Below are 21,508 nucleotides of genomic sequence, written 5' to 3' on the forward strand. Positions count from 1 at the left end.
GAATCAGCTGTTGTAGAGAAGCAGTGTCCTCTCAGGCCTTTGGCCACAAATTGACCTGTCAGTAGCCCCTGTAGGGTGGTGTGACTTAGCTTAGACACGAAGGTGAGGAGTTCAAACATCTGCAGTGGGGGGAGGGAGTGGGGGACCTAGTACACTCTTTGTAGATTATGTCAAATAATCAATTATTTTACTTATTATCCCATTGATTAATTGAGTAATCAGATTCAAAACGATTTTGCCTTACAAAATAACAATGTGCGTGTGAGGTGAAGATATTATTGTTGGCACCATCCTTGCGTTCCACACCATATGTGACTTTGAGTGTGTTTTTGACTTGAAAAGTTGGGGCCTGGTGAGTGATGTGGGAGTCGGCGAATGAGAGTGTAGAGTTGGCTTTTATGAGCTCAGGTTAGCGGCTGACTGTTAGCCAGTCCGTGTATTGTTGAGTCAGTTGTGGCCGTCGAATGATGTGAATGTATGAATGAACGTATTACATGTTTATTTTGTTATTGTTTGTTAAATAACGCGAGTGCGACTGTGTATATCCTTCATTTACTAGCGGTGGTAGTCTGTATAACGTCAATAACTTGTGTTAGTAATTGTAGACATGCTGTTGTGGTAGGTTACTTTGTTCTGCTTTACATTGCACTTTGTCTTATTTTTTTTTTAAGAGTGAAATGATCCCAAACTTCGGACCTTCTCTTGTCTTTATACATACTCTTTCCTCCTGGCTTGCGACCGTCACGCACACTTATTTCTAGACGGAGTGGTGCTTGAGTCTGCCGTAACGTTTCCTGTGGAAAAATTATCACTGTGAAGCTTTGACTTTTTTTGTTATAAAATTATTCAAGTTTTTTTTGTTTTTTATCAATCGTTTTACCCATAGTGGCTTCTGTTCTCCATTGGCTCATTATTTTCTTTTCATTCCACCCCTCCCTAGCAACACCAAGGCGACAGCAACATTTTAGTAGCAAGCCATCCTCTGTTTCAGAGGATGGGCTTCTGTCCTTGAAGACGGAGGTATGGAGCTGGGGCAGAGGCTCCGAAGGGCAACTGGGCCATGGCGATCAACTGGCCAGGTCTGAGTAGTTGCACAGGAATCCACTTCAGAGCTGTATCCAACACCTTTCCTTTTCAAAAATAGAGACTGATTCATTTAACATTCTGTGTGTGTGTGTGTGTGTGTGTGTGTGTGTGTGTGTGTGTGTCAGACTCCAGCCTCTTTGTGTTAAGTGTTTGACAGGCGAGGAAGTGATCAAAGTCGCCGCAGGATCACACCATTCACTGGCTCTCACCGCTCAGTGCCAGGTAACTGTCACACTTGGTGCCTTAACTAATGCATTCCCGTAACCCCAAACCTTAACCTTAGCTGTCACAACTTCTGCTTTTCCCCCCTCCCTCACATAAAAATGAAAAAAAAATCGAAAATTCTTCAAAATACTGGATAACGTTAGAGACAAAGCCCTCTTTTATGCAGGTCTACTCATGGGGCAGCAACATGTGTGGACAACTCGGTCATGTCAACAGTCCTGTTACTGTCCCACAGCAGGCTAAGGTATAAATGTTATTTATTTAAATTGATAAACCATGCTTGAAATAATATTTAAGTGCTGTTCTATGCTTGTTTTTGCATGTTTTTATATTGCTATATGTTTTATTGCATTAATCAGTGTTCAGTTTGTCTGCCTTCTTTATAAAATTTAAATCATAAATAGTTACTATTTTAACTTTCCACTAATAGCGTTGCTGCAGTTTATTTACTAAATTAATCAGAGCAGTGGTTCTCAAACTTCCTACAACAAGTATTACCTCAAAAAATATGTAGCTCTCTAAGTATAACCATAATGATCGACATTAAAATACTGTCAAAAAAATACACAGGCTGAGGTTTTAGTCCCGAAAGCACATTTGTTGTATTTAAGTTAAATACAACTGAAATGTACTTCAAAAAATTTACTCTACATGAGAAGTAAGGAAAAAAATGTACTGTACTGGATTTTTATAACAGTCCTAATAAGCGGCTGCATAGCTGAAAGCTTCATTCTAATACATTTGATTGTATATAATGTTTTAAATGTACATTTTAATTTTATTTAATTCAGTGGTTCTTTCTAGCGAGAGCCCGCGTACCACTAGTGGTACTTCTACCACACTTTGGGAATCATTGAATTAAAGGACAAGTTATTGTATTCACATACAGCATCTCGTCCAAGGCATCAGCAAAAAAATAACAATCAAGAACTATAAAATATACAAAATATGGATTGAACATTGAAGATATCAAATGTTGTCTGCACTTTTCTGTCCTTATTGACTCTTTGTACCTGGGTGGCCTCCGTAGCTTTCCGATGGTCTTCGGGCGTGGGACGTGTCGGCGGGCCAGAGCCACTCCCTCCTCTTGGCTGACGGAGAATGTGACAAGCCCCTGCTGCTGTACTGCGGGCAGCAGCAGGAGCCGAGGTCGAAGCAGAGTGAGACATCCTGCCAGGGTGCCAGATCGTGCCAGCGGTCACCCAACAGGGCTGAAAGTTACACAGTCAGACCCACGTTGATGCCGTTTTGCATGGAGGTGTGTGGGCCCGTAAAAATGTGTTGACCTGGTATGTGTGGTTGTTGGCAGGGATGTGGAGTTTTTTTGGCTGTCTTTGCTTGGTCACCTGTGGGAGGAGAATAACGATGGATTGTGGATTGCTGTTGGAAAAGGGCTTCATTTTGAGAGTACTTTAATGCTTGACTAGTAGCAACTACACTGGGGCCGTGAGATACTAGTGACTTGACTTTCAAGTATTTTCCAGATATGAGACACTGTCCAGACGAATTTATTTATTTATTTGTTTCTTCTTTTTTTTTTTTTCTACTTGCGATCGCAGGCTTGAGATATGAGTGTTGCATGGCGACAGTAAATTCAGCTCACTTCACAATGAGTAGCACTTAGACAAATAGTGAATAGTTCTTCAAAAAAAATTGGCTTTTAGCTGTTTATTACCGCTCCCTGTTGAGGTTTATGTTCAAACGAAACATAAAACAAAGAGAATTATGCCTCTTGTATTTAAACAAAAACGTCTTAGCCTTTCAGTCTGCTAGCTTAATGCTAACGGTAAGCAGCATCTGTGTTTCAGTACTATAACCCTTTAAGCTACAGATTGAACATAAATGGTGCAGCAACACTTGTAGGGTGACAATAACAATGTAACTGTTCTCAGTCATGTATTCTTTATCCTCTGTGAAGAAAATAAGAGTGCCTTACTGATGAGCTTAGAGTAGTTGTGACGTCTTAATGAACAGTATATTTGTCTGTCTGTCTTATACTGCCACCAGGTGGCGAAGGCGGCCACACCAGAACGAGCACAATGCCCATTCAATTGATGTGTGTGAGAAAAAATGGTTTAGTTCTTTTTAATTATGTCATGACTCCGTTTTAAAAAAAAAAAAAAAATACAATATTATGGAGTGCTATTTCTCATTAAAATACACATTACAATAATTAGTTTTTTTTGGGGGGGTGGAACAGCTAAATGGCGTTTACTTTCGTTTTAATGGGAAAAGATGATTTGAGATATTGTCTTGACTTAAGAGCTTGGTCACGGTAAGAAATCAACTCGTATCTAAAGGCACCAATGTGTACATATGCATGTAACATCCATCCATCCATCCATTTTCTACCGCTTATCCGGGTCGGGTCGCAGGGGCAGTAGCTTTAGCAGGGACGCCCAGACTTCCCTCTCCCCAGCCACTTCATCCAGCTCTTCCGGGGGGATCCCGAGGCGTTCCCAGGCCAGCCGAAGGACGTAGTCTCTCCAGCGTGTGCTGGGTCGTCCCCGGGGTCTCCTCCCGGTGGGACGTGCCCGGTACACCTCACCAGGGAGGCGTCCGGGAGCATCCGAATCAGATGCCCCAGCCACCTCATCTGGCTCCTCTCGATGTGGAGGAGCAGCGACTCTACTCTGAGATCCTCCCGGATAACTGAGGTTCTCTTTAAGGGACATCCCGGACACCTTGCGGAGGAAACTCATTTCGGCCGCTTGTCTCCAGGATCTTGTTCTTTCTGTCACGACCCACAGCTCGTGACCATAGATGAGGGTAGGAACGTAGATCGGTAAATTGAGAGCTTCGCCTTTCGGCTTAGCTCCTTCTTTACCACAACGGACCGATACAAAGGCCGCATCACTGCAGATCGCTGCACCGATCCGCCTGTCTTAAACTACTCTTAAAACAGAGTATCAATAAAAATACAATTAAAACAGCATACAATGCAAGAAAATGCAAGAAAAAATGCAAGAAAGATCTTTTAAGAGTGGAAATGCTTTAAAAAGCATGAGAAAAAAAGCATAATTTTTAATCTCCCTTTAAAAACATTCACACTTGGGGCTGACATCACTTCAGTTGGCAATTTATTCCATTTGTGTGCAGCATAACAGCTAAATTCTGCTTCACCATTTTTGCTTTGGACTGTCAATCTCCCGTTCCATTCTTCCCTCACTCGTGAACAAGACCTGCATGTAACATGCATGTTATTTTTCTCATTGTAGGTACAGATGAGAGAAGTACCATTCAAGCAAATTTCCCTACCCCCACCTGAACGTAACCAATTTCCTTCCAGTTTATTAATTGCGTTTGACGACTGGAATATGTCTGTGTGCGTAGATGGGTTACATCAACAGTGTGTGCAGTGGTGGTCAAAGGTGTGCGCTGCTGGCGAACCACATCATCATCGGTGTAATCTCGGCCATCCACGAGCTGGCTTCCATCGAGAGGAGGTTTTACTACTGGTTGAGCAGCCTAAGAAAGTTGCTTCTTATGCCCCTCTTCAATAAAGGTGAGTGAGGGTCTGTCTGGTGTCCACTTATGGCACATTTTCAACTGGAAAATGGAAAGGGAAAAAAATATATAGACCGAACCTGAGCCAAGCTACAGCTACTGCTCGGTGGTTTTGATTTACACTCAAACAGGGCATATAATGGAAGATGTACTTCTTAATTGCTGCTACACCGATAGTTGAGTCGCTGTATTGCCTGCCCACTCGTCAAGAGTGCAATTGAACTGCCAGTTAAATATTTCTGACAAAGTGTCAGTGAGCGAGACGTTCTGTACTTCCGCTCCACTGAGATGCAAGTGCAGCAGTTTACATAATAACCCCCTCCCCCCCACCAACACCAAGTTTCTATGCACATTACATGATCAGCTGAGGTGGATGAACACGCTGTTTTCTACACACCCCTGTCATTCATATTTAATGGAAGTCAAAACACGACTGCCACAATTTAAAGTGCCTGTGATGAACCCCAAATAAATTTGAGATGTTCTACTAGGCAATTCATGACCCTTATTTTTGTTTTTATCCCCTTGCTTTCTAGCAGAAGCCTACATATTTTGTGCTAACAATGACCGCTAGTTTGAGCTGTTCTTAATTCCTCCCGGTTCTGTTTGCGTCTAATATACCTTTTGGAATTATGACTAAAACGTTCACCTTTGGTGTCATGGAACCATAACACATTTTCCTAGGTGTTTAGGCGATTTTGTTACCTGTTATCTGAACAGGGTTATGGACTTTTTATATGCACTGTACAACCACCATGTGTGCAAAGCCTCTGCTATCATGTCAAAGTCTAAAGGTAAGCAAAGTTTCCCTGAAACTTGTATGCACAGATTTGGCCCAACAGTATATATGTTGCGTATGCAGTTGATCTCTTGCAGGAGAGAGTACCTAAAAAATGGCACATTTTAGCATGACAAAGTAGAGTGTGTAAAGTATTCTATAATCATTAATCCTTTTGGTGTTTCAACAAATGCTGGCATGTAGTTAAGACACCTGGGAAAGGTTTTAAATTCTGAAAAAAATGCAGTCTCCTCTAAGAACCAATGGAATAATCGTCAATAATCATAAGAAGCCACGACAAACGAAAGATAAGTGACGATATATAAAATGTGCTTGTGTGTGCGTATGTTTCCCCATAGAGAGTGCGTGTCCGTCCCTCGGTGATCCCTGCACTCGTCTCTTCCTCTCCCTTTATAAGAGTTTTGTTCACCTGAGCATCCTCATTGGTCAACACTCGACGTCGCTCACCCATTTCCTGCACAACGTGCTACGTCGGGATGTTGCTTCCCTTCACCTGCTCACGCACATTCAGCACTTCCTGGACACCTATACTGAGTAAGGTGGAATTCTAGGTACTAATGACATTGTGGAGTTTATTTGACTGTGTACTTTTGTATGTTCTTTGTTTTCATGCAGGTATTGCACTGTTGTAGGGGACTTCCAGGTCATGGGTGGATTTCAGTTGCTCCATAAACTCTCGCTGTAAGTTTCTTTACACGGGCGTCGAATTCATTTTCATCATAGGCCACAACGCAGTTGGGGTTGCACTTGATTTGTTCGTATGTGTTTTTTTAATGCCAAGTTGAATTTGAAATCAAAAGTCATGTAAAATAGTGGCAAGAAAATATTTTAAGTATTGTATAAGCACATTATTGTTCAATTCATCTTAAGAAGGGAAAATAGCAAGATTTTCTGCCAAAATGAAAACAACAAATCCATTTAGCAAGTCACAGCAAATAAACACACTTTATTTGCTTTAGTGAGCCTCATTAAATAGTGTAATAGTGTACTGTATCTTTGACACCTCTTGATTACAATATTGGATTTAACCACAATGCAGACAGATGTGTCTTAAAACATGCAAATAGATTCTTCATGTCTCTGTGTGCATATTTCTCCAGTGAGTGTTTAGGTTCTAAACAGACCAAACTTTTTGAACTGGACCTGTCGGTAAGCGGCGACGCCGATCCGGGTTCCTTGTTGTATTGGCCTCTGCAGCAGCTTCAGCAGTACAATCGAGTCCTGCTCAAACTGGAAGCCTGCTACGACGTGGTGAGGATGAATCGCTACCATTCAGCCATTACACATAGAAGATAAGTGTAAATCAATGGTAAGGTGTGTTACAGCCAATGTGCTTGATAAGCAAAGCAAATTTTTTTATATAGCGCATTTCATACACAAGGTAACTACTCAGTGCTTTAGATGATTAAAAGCATACAAAATAGCTTATAAACATTTAAAACAGAGTATCAATAAAAATACAATTAAAACAGCATACAATGCAAGAAAGATCTTTTAAGAGTGGAAATGCTTTAAAAAGCATGAGAAAAAAAGCATAGTTTTGAATCTCCCTTTAAAAACATTCACACTTGGGGCTGACATCACTTCAGTTGGCAATTTATTCCATTTGTGTGCAGCATAACAGCTAAATTCTTCTTCACCATTTTTGCTTTGGACTCTGTGCTCCACTATTTGACCTGAGTTTGTCGATCTCAGAGCCCTACTGGGTTTATATCCCATTAGCATTTCTTTCATGTATTCAGGACCTAAGCCATTTAGAGATTTATAGACCAGTAGCAGAACTTTAAAAATCTATTCTAAAACTGACTGGGAGGCAGTGTAAAGACTTTAGAATTGGAGTAATATGTTCTGACCTCAGTCTCTAAATTGCCCCTAGGTGTGAATGTGAGTGCGAATGGTTGTTTGTTTATGTGCGCCCTGCGATGGGCTGGCAACCAGTTCAGGGTGTACCACGCCTCCTGCCTGATGATAGCTGGGATAGGCTCCAGCACTCCCGTGACCCTTGTGAGGATAAGTGGCTCAGAAAATGGATGGATGGATGGATGTTCTGACCTCTTTGTTCTGGTCAGAACCCAGGCTGCAGGATTCTGAATGAGCTGCTGCTCTTTAATGCTCTTTTTGGGGAGTCCAGTCAGAAGACCATTACAATAGTCAAGTCTACTTGAAATAAAATCATGATCTTAAGAGATAATTATGCTCTTTCCCGTCTGATCGAGAATGACGCGATTAAGATCGGAATCACATTTTATATGGTACACATTCCGACATTTAAGCTGCTACCAAATGCGTTATTGTTATGAATGGGGGGCCTCTTTATTGTCCCCTAGCTTACAACTGAGTATCAGTACCTACATCAGAGCTGTGTGCAGTACGAACACCTTTCTGCAACACTGCTGAGGAGGAAGAAGGAGGCTGAAGTCACTTTCATCTTCTGGAAGACTCACTCTGGGAAAAACACAGTGAGTGCAACCTACCATTTATTGTGACCTGCTACAAATGTTCATTTTGAAAGAAAACATTTTTTTGCTGTGAAAAAAAAAAAAACTAAAATTGTGCTACTACTTACTAGTGACCTTTAGAAGATGCAATTTTTTGACTGACAGCCAAAGACTCAATTAGTTAATAAGGTACTGTTAACTGTCTGACTTCAAAGACAATCATGATCAGTTTTGTTTGACATTGTCAAAGAGGTTGATTAATTGTGTTAAGGTGAAAGTGTCAGTGAAAGCCTCACTAGCACAGTGTCTTAAGGGCATGACTGTCAACATGTGTCAACCAGTTTTAGTGCACCGGAGTCACATGCCTGAAGTGAAATTAACATTAGTATTGACTTTTTAGAGTCATTAGGATTCACAAACGCTATGAGCACACATGCTAACGAGAAGAACAAAGGCATGGAGAAAGTGAGGTGAAACTGAAGTACAGCTTAGAACAATAACATGCAGCTGAGCACATTGCCACTCGTAAATGCACACACTTGCCTGACTGTGTCTTTCAGGAGGGTCTGCGTCTCCCACAGCGACGCGTGTTATGTGAAAGCAGCAACAGAACCCTGACTCTGCAGGGCGCTGGCCGCTTTTCCAACCACTGGTTCATACTGTTCAACGACGCGCTGGTTCACATACAGGTATACACGCACACAGTTATAGAACGTGACAGTAAGTCTATGGCAGACAGCCTAAACACGCTGCAGACTGGAACGTATCCTGAAATGAACTTACCCGCCCTGTTCCAATTTCACAAAGGTGGGCCTCATTCCAACCATTCATAAAAGGGAGTTAGCACCGAGCATGCACTTACTGTAGAACAGTGATTTTCACAGTGTGTAGTGAAAGAATCAAACATTTATTTAGGTACAGTTTTTGGTTACCTTCCAGGTGCTATATGTAATAAACATAATAACTTCAGTCTACTTTTTGATGAACACTTAGGCCTATGATGGTGGTCCTTACTGTAAAAAGTTTGAGAACCACTGTACTCAAATGTTATAATACAATGCATTGTCTTCAACGCATTGATCCATATGAGACTTTCAATTTAATACAAAACACACAATGCGTTACATGAAATATGGTAGTAATTGGATGAGACATAATTGTAAGGCAGAAGGAATATCATCTTTTGTGATGCTTGTTAGTCCTACTTCATCATGTTACACTAATAGCAGTGACTGCAAGATACTACACAGCTAAGCTACATTATACTCATACTCTTATTTGGGCGACAAAAAAAGCACAGCACTGTTTTCGAAACAGGAGTTCAGAACATTGACCGAGAGAAAGCAATTGATTGCTTTCCCCATAATTGGAAATGTAGTCAAATCTCACTTTATTTCAGTAGTTCAATTTCTTTTCTACCCTGATTTTTTTTTCGTTTGGTTTTGTTTTTTTGGATACACCTGTACATACCAATTTTGATAGTTGAGTGATGCCCTTTGGACTCATAGTATAGTACTAATATTATTACTTGATATGAATTTTCAAATCACATTGTGCCTCAGTCACACGTTAATGAAATCCAATGTATCCGTTCCTTCTTTTTTCCCCCCGTCTTTTCACCCCTCAGCGCGCCACTCCTCCTAAGAGCCTCGTAAGTATTATGTGACAGCGGTTAATTAAGCTCTGTGCTACAGCAGCATGGGTGGGCTGGTCACACGTTTCACACACACAGGAAGTGGGTCACCCGTCTCAAAACAGGACTGTATATAATGTTAAATGGACTGTTTACAAACAAAATATATGAAACACTACATTTTTGTGTTTGAGTGTTGTTTTCCACATTAGGTATACCCGCACAAAATAATAAAATCCCAAATAAGAGTTACATCAAAAGTAAAGATATGCGGATTTAACTGACACTGGAATAGCAGTATTATTCGTGTGTGTGTGTGTGTGTGGTTTTAGTGGTTTAAAACTGATTCATCATGCTGAAAGATTTTATTTAATCACATGTGAGGAGGAAGACATTTTTGTGATACAACTCCCGCATTGGATCTTAAATTGTGTACTTAATGACGTGTCTGATGTGTGGATCTGATTTAAAAAAGCTGTTATTTTTGGATTCATGCAAAATATTAAGATTAGAATATTTCGGATTTGGTTTGTAATGAAACAAATCATGTCGGTGTGTAAGCCTAAATTCACATTTAACATTTCATATACGTCCTGGATTGAGATTTTTGTGCATGACCCCCTGGTAACAAGCCTGGACTGTTTTTGCATTAGAAGTGACTGTATAAAAGGTTATGGATACAGTAGCACCAAGCCTGTATAGCTCTTAAACTCTCCGCTGCATTGTGGCTGGCAAACATCACTAGCTTACTAGTTTACTTGTCTCATTCCTGGCGTACACTTTCCCTTATCTTGTGGATTTCTCCCTCTCCCTTTAACTTTGAAATTAGCGTGATATTTTGTCTACCTATCTTTTTTGAATGTTTCAAAACTTGACATTTGCAGCGATAAGACAATCGCAATCCCAAAATACGAGGAAAGAAAATGTGTGAATTCGTCATGACAAATAAACCATCTGTCTCTTTCCAGTTCTCCACTCACCGTGTCTACCCTGTGAACCTTTTGTGGGTAAAACCGCTTCCTGAAAACGACAGTGGATGGTAAGTTTGTGTCAACGGTACTGTATTTTCAATTTTGTTGTTGTTACATGGGTGTTACTTTGTAGATGAAAATCTTTATAGACAGTCCATTGGTGTCACCCGTTAATGAGCAGCATGAATGAATTTCAAAGTACATACAATAGGTCCACGAAGCACATTTTAAATCAGCACGTCCTCGGTGTCCAATGAAAGACCAGTCTCTCCGCTAACATCATGAGATCCTCTGCATGTCTCCTGCGTATTCATGTTAAAACTACAGCGGTGCCTTGAGAAACAAGTGACTTGACAAGTTTTTTGAGATATGAGCTGTCTTTCGGACTTTTTTTCTTTTTGCTTTGACTGTGAAACATGAGCGCTGTGTGGTGGGAGTTTATTTCACAACAAGCAGCAGTTTGGCTTAGTAAACAAATCTTCAAAAATGAGGCTTCAAGCTGTTAATGCCACCCCTGATTGAAGTTTACTGTCGAACAAAACGTAAAACCGAGAATTACACGTGCATTTAAAACAACCACATAACTGTCTTTAGCCCTCTAGCTTAATGCCAGCATACAATAGAAAACTCCATAGACGGGCTAAGGAAAAGCATCTATATGTTCATGTTATAATGCTTTTAAAGAGCAGATATTTGAACACAAACCGTGGAGCAACACATGACAGGCAATATAACAGTCCTCACCGGCATATATTCTTTATATGCTGCGAAAAATGGCTAATATTACTGCAGATTACTTAGTCAGTGAAACTCTTCTTTGTTCTCCTGCATGACTGTATTATAGTCAATTTTTTGTGGCCAAGTCACACACACCAGAAAGCGCCGCAGTGAATTAACACTAAGTCTATGTTGTTGTTACTGTATGTTTTAGCTAAAATAAGGACAGTATTATAGATTTTGCTTAAGCACGTGAGTGAAGCGTTCTGCCATGTGTCATTTGATGCGTCTCCAGCTATGCCATCAAAATGTCATGTCCAGAAGAGACCTTCATCCTGGTGGCCTCGACACCACAAGAGAAGGTATGCATTTGTTTCCCAAGTTCATTAATGTTATCAAGAGTGTCTCCCAAAATAGGAAAAATAAGACAGTTGATACAGCCTTTGGTAAATGAGCCTTGTTACTAACTGGCAGTACATCACATACTGTATACTGTGGCGTACATACAAATATGACTAATATGAGCAGCCTGGTGCTTGAGAACTAGCACACGATTACAGTGTTCATGTCGGGATGCTTTAGCTTCATAAATTACGTATTAGTAGGTTTATAAATCAGGCTGGATACGTCTATCCGGTATTCAGTTCAAGCTGAGGCTCATCCTAGAAAGGCCCATTCACTCCCAAGCAAGGTTAAAAATAAACCTTTGTCTCGTGACTTTATGTCACTCAACATGTTATTTTTATTTATTTTTTTGGGGTTGTTTTTGCACTCACCATGTAGAACAAGTGGCTCCATTTTCTTAATCAAGAGGTGGACCGCGTGCTGAGTGGTGGAGGTCAGGGTTCATCACCAGGAATAACAGCAATGTCCCGCACGGCCTCCTACACATTCACCGGAGAGGGACGATTCAAGGATGCACAGTATACTGGGAGCTGGCTGGCTGGACGAGTTCATGGCAGGTCAGAGAATCATGTCTGTTGCTACATCTGGACGTTTTACGTATTGAGCTGTGACACAATTTTGATTACATGCCTTGAACCAATTTTTATTTATTTATTGATTTTTTTTTTTTTTTTTTTTTTTTTTAACTCTCTATTTTACATGTACGGTTCAAGTGACACACATCCCATATGGCTGTGTTTACACTGACATGCACAGATACCCAAAATGGAACATAAAAAAAAAAATACACAAGCGTCAACACAGAAATTATCATGCAAATATTAAACATTTGATACTGCTGAGTTGTGTTGGACTGGTCACACCTCATCGATTGTAAATTTAAATCTGAAATTATGTCGCTTATTTAATAGTGGACAATTCTGTAATGTTGCATATTAAGATCCTATTTAATGGTGTATGCTTTCGCTTTGGTGCATCGTTACAGAGAGCGTTTTTAAAGGGTTTATTTGTGTTTGAGCTTGCACAGGTGTGGATACATAACCAATCATTTCCATGACGTCAAGCTCGCAGTGATGTGTATGTCCGATTTGTACGTTCAAATTTTTCACGCCTTTGCACACATCTGATGCGTATCTGATTCTTGTCCACATTTGGAAGAAGACTGATTCCCATCTGAAGGTATCCGATTCCATGTTTTTTGTTTTCCATTTCCGCTGCCATGAATAAAAAAAAATCGGGATTGTTTCACTTAAACCATGCAGTGTAAATGCAGCCTCAAGAAAGCGTTGCCCTTTCTGACAGTACTTGATTGTCCCTCCCCCGTTACCACCAACCTCATAGATGTCCTTGAGCCAGACCTTTGACCTCCAAATAGCTGCTTAGCAGCCTTAATATCAGACTTGAGTTGTTCTGGGTAGAATCATATTAACTCTACATGACGCTTCGAAACCCTCTCATGGGTTAATAAAACACTGCAGGTCAACATCAATAGCCTGAAGTCTTTAAATTGTCCTAAATGCGTTTTCCAAATCCTCTTTACGCTGCAACTGTGACAAAAGCAAACACACAAAGGTAGTCGAAATAAACATATTTTGTATTCTGTCGTCCAAGTACAGGATGAGAAGTTCCAGTTACATGGGGTGTGGGATAACAACACAGTTACTCTCTCATTTGATTGTTTTTTTCATGCAGATATTTATTTTAATTGTGGCTTTACTACTGCGTTAGTGATAAGACTATGGTGTATGTCGACTAACCTGAATTTGGGTTACATTTTCGCCGTATGAATGGAACTCCGTTGTAAGCCAGGGACCCCCTGTAGTGGCGTATTCACATGTACCTGGAAAACACAACTAAAATAAGTTGAGGAAAAAAAAAGAAATTGCATTATTGATTGAACGACATACTAAAATATGTTCTGTGCATTTTCAGAGGAACAATGAGATGGCAGGATGGACGTACCTACACCGGGAACTTTAAAAATGGACTGGAGGATGGGTCGGTACATTACTAGTGTTGAACTAATGTGAAATGGCTTTGTAGGTCTCGCTATTGACCCTCCGATTGTCCCTCCAGCTATGGCGAGTGCATGATTCCTGACAAACTGCTGAATAAAGCAGGCTGCTACCAGGGACACTGGCGTGATGGCAAGATACACGGCTTTGGCATCTACAGGTCAGTTTACAGTTTCCTGTCAAAAAGGCGTGTAGATAATTCTCCTTCACCACTCATTTTAGAGCTTTTTGCCACTCCAATTAAAAGAAAAAACACGATGACGCACATTTGCTTCTTGTTGGGTGCTGTTACGTTTGTTTCTATATATGTTGGACTTGCCTAGGTATGCCACAGGCGAGGTATACGAGGGCTGCTTCAATGAAGGCCAGCGCCACGGCTACGGCATGCTGCGCTCTGGCAAGATGGACAAGGCTTCTTCAGGCGTCTTCATTGGCCAGTGGGTCTGTGACAAGAGGACTGGATATGGCGTCTATGATGACATCACCAGGTCTGATGTGGCGCTCCCTGTCTAAGACAGCATTTTTTAAACTGGTTGTCAGGCACAGCAAGAGAGAAAACTTTGAACAGCCCTTTTTCCGTCACTTTCTGGTAATAAAACGGGCCATGTTCCCAAAGCATTTGCTTGTATGGAAATAAAAGCGTTTAAAAACTTTATTAAGCACATTGATATTACATTCCAAACACAACTGTAAATACTTGCACATGTCTTTGTTTGGGACATCTTTTCACACAGGTACCACTTATAAATTCTATTATTTGTTGTTGTATTGATGTCAGCATTTGAGCAGCGGTCTCACACGCCCTACTCTATTCTTCTAGGGGTGAGAAGTACATAGGATTGTGGTTGGATGATGAGAGGCACGGGAGCGCTGTGGTCGTGACTCAGTACGGTGTTTACTATGAAGGGAACTTCAGGGAAAACAAGATGAATGTAAGTGTCCAATTGGACTCACTTTACTCCGACAAATGTGGCGTTTTGATGACACAGTGCGGTCCTTCTCTCAGGGTCTCGGTTTGCTGGTATCAGATGATGACACAGCCTTCCACGGGGAGTTTTATGAAGACTGGACTGTCAACGGGAAGGTAAAGGACATCACTTTCCTTTGTCAAATGCTTGTGCGGCTTTGGTGGTATTTTTGACAGGTGCTTTTCACCTATGCCAGAGGTGTGACTGGAATATAATCATATTTATTCTTTTTCTCTTAGGGGATTTTATCCCTTGCAAATGGTGACACTTTAGAGGGCCACTTCAGTGGGGAGTGGAGCGCGGGCCTGAAAGTGGACGGAATTTACACCAAACAAGCCGCTGATGAGATTGAAGACAAGGACAGAAATAATTTTCTGTGAGTATTTTGTCTGACTTTAATCATGTGAAATTAATGGAAGTGCCATTAATTTGACCCCGCCCCCCAAAAGAAACAACACGTTTGTAAAATGTTTATTTTATTTTTTTCAAGAAAAAGTACTATTTATCAAAAAAACAAAAAAAACACACGGAAGTATTTTTGTTGCGAAGTAAGCTGAGATGAATTCACTTTTTGCTCGCATAGACACATATTGTAATACAAAGTTAAATATTGGGACAAACTAGTGTGGCTACCCTCACCCCTCTCATATGCCCCTTTCCAATTGTACCGGTTCGACGAAGAAACGAGCGCATCACCTTCTTCTTGATCTCTCCCAGTTTGGATTGGTGCCAGTTGTAATGGAAAAGCAACGGAGGCTAGGCCGTTCTGGAACTTGTCGTGACAAAGCGGCTATAGTCTCATTAGAATTGGAGAGCTGGAGACCAAATAGGCGCATGTTGACTATAGCCCACTTGGTGGCAGTAATGCTTTTCCAAGTGGCTCTTTTACCAGCCCACCGATGTACAGTATATGAACGTTTTCGATTGCACAGTGAGGAAGAGCAAAACAACTTAATACCTTTCCACTACACTTGCTCAAGAATACATTGGGTAAGGCAATGCATTCTGAGGGAGAAAACTGCATGTTGATCCTCAAAACGCCGATACAAACATTTAAATTGAGTAGCCTGCATTTTATTATTCAAAGGTAGTGTAGCAGTGTAATAAATGGACAGCTCTTTAAAAACGATAGATAGCAGCTCATGAATGAAATAGTTTCCTAGTTATTTGGGTGCAGCACGGTGAAATATTGGTTCATACTTCTGCCTCACAGTTGAGAGGTCCTGGGTTTGAATCTCGGCTTAGCCCGTCCTGTGTGGATTTTCGAATTTTCTCCTCTCCTTCGGCTTATTTTGAAGTGTCTTTTTCTGTTATGTCCGTGTGCGGCAGGTTGGGTCGGTACGTGGTGCCTGCCGATGAGAGGTGGGTGTGCGTTTTCGACGAATGCTGGAGGCGACTGGGCTGTGACGTCGCTGACAGAGGAGAGAGGACGACAGCCTGGGAGAACATTGCTGTTTGTATTTCAAGTGCACGTCAACACAGGTTGATACAAAATACTTACAATTTTGTTATTATATAGGGCTCGGAGTCAACCTAGAAATCCCCATTCGCTATTCACATTGACAGCAACAAATGGCTAGCCAATCACAATCAAATCGTTACTATTCTATAATAAAGATGTGATTTTCCATCAAAAGAAAAATCTAATTTGATTATTTGGAAACAATCCTTATCCCCCTGGGTCACAGATTTTGTCACACCACCAGAAAGCGAGTACGCTGTAGCTGACACATTTTGGTTGGCGTGTTTTAACTTGGGAGAAGCAGTTCCAAAATGCTTCTTTTCAGTTTAAAATGGCTTACTTAAACCAATAACTTGAACAAATCCCTCCCCGCATCATGGCCGTTGTCTGTTCTGCACCTGTCTCTGTACTGTAAAATGTGTGAATCCATGCTGGCTGGCTGCGAACAGCTGCTTCACTAGCCCAGCTAGTTACCTGGTAGTTAGCCGCCAGCTCTCGTCAATCATCTGCCACGGCGTGTTGAATGAATCTTGCATAACTTTATGCAATTCATCATACCGCGGTCACGGCCTGCCATGAATAGCCGTGCAGCTGCTCGAGCGCGGCCATGGAACGCCTCGTTCCGCGGAGATTATCTGTCTCGGTGGAGACGGCTACGTCCAACTGTGATTCAAGATCAGCTACAGGACTAGGTAGCTACTGTACAACTGTGCTTTTGCGCAGTAAGTCAAAATGGCGGCGGATGTAAAAATAAAGTAAGTACAGTGGACCCTAGCTATTACTGGAGGGTAGGGACCGGACCCACGAGTAGTGAAAATCCCCGGGATTGACGCTCCTTATAATTGCATTGGAAAAAAATTATCAATACATTTCTGTTAACTCCCAAGGTTCTTGGGATAAACCACCAATAAACATTTTTAATGTTGATTTCCCCCCAAAAGGAAGAAAAAAATTTTTTAAATAGCGAATAGGTGAATACACGTGTCGAACCGCGAGTGTGCATGGGTCCACTAGTATGTTGTACTTTGATTTGTGATTCAAATGTGAACATTCCGATTCGTGATTCATTTTTTTTCTGGTGGATTTTTGAGTCAATTCAACTCACCACCAACTCGTTCCTCGCTCTTATTACGTTACTTGAACATTATACTTCTTTGTTACTGTGCGTCTATGTCTAGCCCAGACCTCAGCAGATATCAGAGCAAAGTGCTGGAGTGTTTGGAGTGTATTCCTCACCACGCGGATGCAGTCACCACCACAAATTATGACAACATACGAAAATACCTCACTAAGGTATTTAAAGTGTTTGCATGGCATGCTTGTGTGCGTGCGTGTGCATGCTTTTTTGAACTTTTTATGTGCATTATAGGCATGTGAGACCCCGATCCACCCTCTTGGCTGGCTGGTGGAGACGCTGGTGACCGTCTACAGGATGACCTACCTGGGTGTGGAGTCAAACCACCGTCTGCTCAGGGAGGCTGTGAAGGAGGTGCAGGCCTACGTTAAACACTTCTACTCCATTGTCAGGTAACTCCATCGTCCTTTTTTTTTTACTCAGTTCTTTCTATAAAGTTAGCACTGTGTGTTTTGGGGTTCTTCAGCTTTTTGGTTGGTTTTAAAACATTTATTTAGGTACTTTTTTTTAGCATTGAGGTGTAATACATTTTAATTTAATTGAGTTTTTCTGTAAGCGAAGCGTTAATGTTCAAACTGCATAATGTTAAAGTGGTTTATGATATTAAATATTTATTTTTAGGAATGAAATCGCTGGCTCGTTTTTTGATGAACATTTGGGCATACTACGCTACTCTATTTAAATGTTGGTCATGATGGCAGTACTTGGAGAGCCAAGTAGTTTTTGAGTGGTACTTGAGGTAAAAAGTATGAGAACCACTGCTGCTACTCGTACGACAATTAATCATGTTCAAATATTTCAAAATATATTGCCTCAACCCTAAATTGGGTTATTAGAAAAAATAAAACATATTTTCCTTCAAGCAAGATTGTGTTTGACTATTGAGGTTTCGCTGTACATAAATAGTACAGTATTAGTAATCGTCACACTACTTTTGTGTTCCAGGTTCCTGTTTCCTGGGTTACCAGACGATGGCAGCGTCCTCCCAGATACTCCCATTTCTCCATGTAGAATCAGATACAGCTCGTTTACAGAAGAGCCAAGGTGGGTGTTGATGATGCCCACAGATAAAGGCGCCTATGACAGTATGACGGCAGATTCTGGCTACAAATGTTTTTCATTTACAGGCTGATGTGCTGTACAAAGTGGGTTGATTTATAGTTTGCATCTGAGCAAAAGTAGCGTTGTTATATTGCAGCTTACGCTCCAAATTGTGAACACATGTTCATGTGAAGCCGTGACTCCTTGTTCTCCTCCCTCAGCTTTGTCTCAGTAGTGAGCTGCTCCACTCTGCTCCTCCCACTGCTGCTCCCTCAACTCTATCAACCTCTGTTCATGTTGTACTGCCTCCACGACGAACAGCAGGAGGCGCAATACTGGGAGCGCATCCTCCGACTCAACAAGCAGCCCGATCAGTCCCTGCTCAGCTTCCTGGGCGTTCAGCAGTGAGTGTTCTACATCATCACCCGTCACGTTGGTCGTGACCGATGTTCTCGGGTTTCGATACTGTTTAAATCAGACTGCCTTTAGAAACGCGTTTGCAAATATGGAATTAAAAGGGAGCATTACTGTCATTGTTGTGGTGTAAAACTTCACAGCATCGTAGCGGGAACGCTTTCTAATTATTTTGTGGCTTTCTTTACATGGAGATTGTTGGGGGGGAAAAAAGTTCATTCACAACAACGAATTTACTAGTTTCTATATATTCTCCCTGATGTTGTTTATCTGTTGCTTTTGATCACTTCTTGTTCTGTTTTAAAGTAAACTAATGCTTTTGAGTGTACAGTAAATGTGTTCTTTACCAACGCTGTAAAAGGCTAACAGGAATGAATCTGATCTTGAAAATGTGTCTGGAACTATAACCACATGATAATAACTTACATGTGGCTAAATTAATGGAACTTTTGTTAACAGCTCTTGTATTGGATTTCATTAGCAGTTGACATGTATGCAGTGTATGATTGTCTTTTTCTTCATTACTTACAGGAAGTTCTGGCCAATGTGGATGTCTGTTCTTGGGGAGAAAAAACAGGTCAGTTATTTTTCATGAACTGATTCTACTCACCTCCGATTTTCAGTCTCAAAGGAGACATGATAAAGTTTTCCTAATTTTCACAATTGAATTCCCAATTTTCTTTATAACATGCGTTTGCCTCGCCTTGAATAGCAAAAGTCTGTGAATTATTGGCGTCCCCACAAGGGTTTTATGTTTGCCTATGGATACCACAAGATGGCGGCAAAGCAGGAAAACGAGAGGCTCATAAAGCAGCGAGATCTTGAACCCATAGTACATTCAGTAGTAGCTTAAAAACTGCAGAACTCTCACTCACAGACCTATTTTCAGTCATTGATAACATAAGATTAATTGTTTTCATTTCTCACTCCAGAGATCCAACCATTTGTATATGAAGATCTACAGTAGTCTTTTTTTTTCTCATAATATGCCCCCTTTAAGTTGATTTCCTGTTGCGCCCTGTGTTCCTGCTCCCTGACAGATTATATCCAGCAGTAAAGACGTCAGTTTTGGTGGCGCTGTGGAGACACTCCAACAAATCAGGTAGCTTTTATTTGCCTCTTCAATGGGGCAACTATTCCGTTAAGACATTGTTGGAATGCATTCGGATGTGAAGGTGCATCATTTAGCACTTGATTCATGAACATGACGCTAACTCCCACTTTTATGTCCCCGACACGCTCACAGCACCACTTTCACTCCTTCGGAGAAACTCTTGGTCATCCAGAATACCTTTGAGGAGTTGACCCAGGAAATCAAACCAACGCAGGACGGTGACTTCCTGTGGTGCATGGACGACCTGCTCCCTCTCTTCCTCTACATTGTGCTTAGGGCGAGGTGCACGCACACATTTTGACACATATTGAACACTGGAAAAACAGTCAAACATTAATACAAAGTGACAACACTTGCAAAGAGCATAAAACAGATGTTAAGGCCACACCCATTGAAGGCATACATTAACACTCAAATGTACTACAGTGTGTGTGTGTGACATTTAGCTAAATTACAGTAAACTCACTACAAACTGTTGATTTCATTAGATTCTCTTTATTTTTAAACATTTAGATTTTACAATACAGCAGTGCCTTGCGATACGAGTTCACTATTCCGTGACCAGGCTCATATCTGAAAATTGGCTGTTGTATCCCTGTAGAACACACCCTACTGCTTCCAGATGGAAAATGAAGTTTGTGACTATAAGTGTGCTGGCGTTAATGTTTCCCACTAACCCACCCTAATCTTACCTTAACCCATCCTAAACTGCTTTAAGACCCAACCCTAACTATAACAAACTTCTTTGTTTTGATTTCCTACTGATGTGAAACATGTTTGGGATGGTCATCTCGTTACGTCTGTGTAGCCTGCCCTTCCCGCGACGTACGAGCCAATCATGTTGCAGTGGGGCGTGTCCTGCCTAGAACATATGTGGAAATCCTTATAATGCGACTGTACCTTATGTGTTGTTTTTCTTCCGTGGGTGCTTTTGCCAGTTGGCAAAACAGCCGAATGGTGCATTAGCGCCACCCCCTGGCATTGTCCTTCCTTTGCAAGGAAACCAATGATGGTTGCTGGATTTTAAAGTTTCTACCGCCTTCTAGTGGTCGGGTCCGAAGCGCACAATTTTGCTCGTATCACGAGACAAAAAAAAAATCAAGTGCCGGCTTGTATCATGAACATGTTTTGAGTCAAGGCACTCTTATCTCAAGGCACCACCGTACAGTGCTACTTTGCTTTATTAAAACGTAACAACAATTGTGGGTGTTTTTTTAGGGGCCTGGAATTGAGTAATGGCATTTGAATTCATCTCAATGGGGAAAAGGGATTTTAAATACACAAGTAATCGAGTTACAAGTTTGGTCACGGGAACTCTTTAAGTCATCATACAACTGTACTCTTGTTTAGAATCAGAAACCTGGGTGCTGAAGTGAGTCTGATAGAAGACTTGATGGATCCCAATGTTCAGCATGGAGAGCTGGGACTCATGTTTACCACGCTGAAGGTGAGCCACCGCCACTTGCTCATTTTCTACTCGTCTGGAGTGAAAACAATTAGAAATTATTAAATTAAATAATATAAACACTAAATTAAAAATTAGTGTGGAGCGTTGTGTCTTACAATTAGCATAGCAGG

General features: G+C 41.2%; 1 protein-coding gene across 9 annotated transcripts in view; it reads left to right on the forward strand.

The window, feature by feature from the left end:
• LOC133410972 (alsin-like) overlaps nucleotides 1-21,508 on the forward strand; it is a 30,995-nt gene that overhangs the window by 5,918 nt on the left and 3,569 nt on the right. For 4 of the 9 annotated variants that reach the window (XM_061692683.1, XM_061692688.1, XM_061692684.1 and 1 more), the window contains 29 exons: nucleotides 941-1,079; nucleotides 1,212-1,308; nucleotides 1,463-1,555; nucleotides 2,342-2,569; nucleotides 4,645-4,816; nucleotides 5,956-6,151; nucleotides 6,233-6,298; nucleotides 6,718-6,868; nucleotides 7,945-8,076; nucleotides 8,616-8,744; nucleotides 9,683-9,706; nucleotides 10,657-10,727; nucleotides 11,672-11,738; nucleotides 12,160-12,338; nucleotides 13,714-13,779; nucleotides 13,858-13,956; nucleotides 14,120-14,284; nucleotides 14,617-14,728; nucleotides 14,803-14,880; nucleotides 15,004-15,140; nucleotides 16,094-16,246; nucleotides 17,405-17,519; nucleotides 17,596-17,753; nucleotides 18,307-18,405; nucleotides 18,624-18,806; nucleotides 19,348-19,393; nucleotides 19,857-19,918; nucleotides 20,063-20,212; nucleotides 21,281-21,377. In XM_061692683.1, the coding sequence (XP_061548667.1) occupies nucleotides 941-1,079; nucleotides 1,212-1,308; nucleotides 1,463-1,555; nucleotides 2,342-2,569; nucleotides 4,645-4,816; nucleotides 5,956-6,151; nucleotides 6,233-6,298; nucleotides 6,718-6,868; nucleotides 7,945-8,076; nucleotides 8,616-8,744; nucleotides 9,683-9,706; nucleotides 10,657-10,727; nucleotides 11,672-11,738; nucleotides 12,160-12,338; nucleotides 13,714-13,779; nucleotides 13,858-13,956; nucleotides 14,120-14,284; nucleotides 14,617-14,728; nucleotides 14,803-14,880; nucleotides 15,004-15,140; nucleotides 16,094-16,246; nucleotides 17,405-17,519; nucleotides 17,596-17,753; nucleotides 18,307-18,405; nucleotides 18,624-18,806; nucleotides 19,348-19,393; nucleotides 19,857-19,918; nucleotides 20,063-20,212; nucleotides 21,281-21,377 (3,464 nt within the window). The remainder of the gene's footprint in view (nucleotides 1-940; nucleotides 1,080-1,211; nucleotides 1,309-1,462; nucleotides 1,556-2,341; nucleotides 2,570-4,644; nucleotides 4,817-5,955; nucleotides 6,152-6,232; nucleotides 6,299-6,717; nucleotides 6,869-7,944; nucleotides 8,077-8,615; nucleotides 8,745-9,682; nucleotides 9,707-10,656; nucleotides 10,728-11,671; nucleotides 11,739-12,159; nucleotides 12,339-13,713; nucleotides 13,780-13,857; nucleotides 13,957-14,119; nucleotides 14,285-14,616; nucleotides 14,729-14,802; nucleotides 14,881-15,003; nucleotides 15,141-16,093; nucleotides 16,247-17,404; nucleotides 17,520-17,595; nucleotides 17,754-18,306; nucleotides 18,406-18,623; nucleotides 18,807-19,347; nucleotides 19,394-19,856; nucleotides 19,919-20,062; nucleotides 20,213-21,280; nucleotides 21,378-21,508) is intronic. The other 5 variants (XM_061692686.1, XM_061692692.1, XM_061692690.1 and 2 more) reach the window with 3 other exon arrangements.

Source organism: Phycodurus eques, chromosome 12 (assembly GCF_024500275.1).
Source record: "Phycodurus eques isolate BA_2022a chromosome 12, UOR_Pequ_1.1, whole genome shotgun sequence".
Classification (NCBI taxonomy): domain Eukaryota; kingdom Metazoa; phylum Chordata; class Actinopteri; order Syngnathiformes; family Syngnathidae; genus Phycodurus; species Phycodurus eques.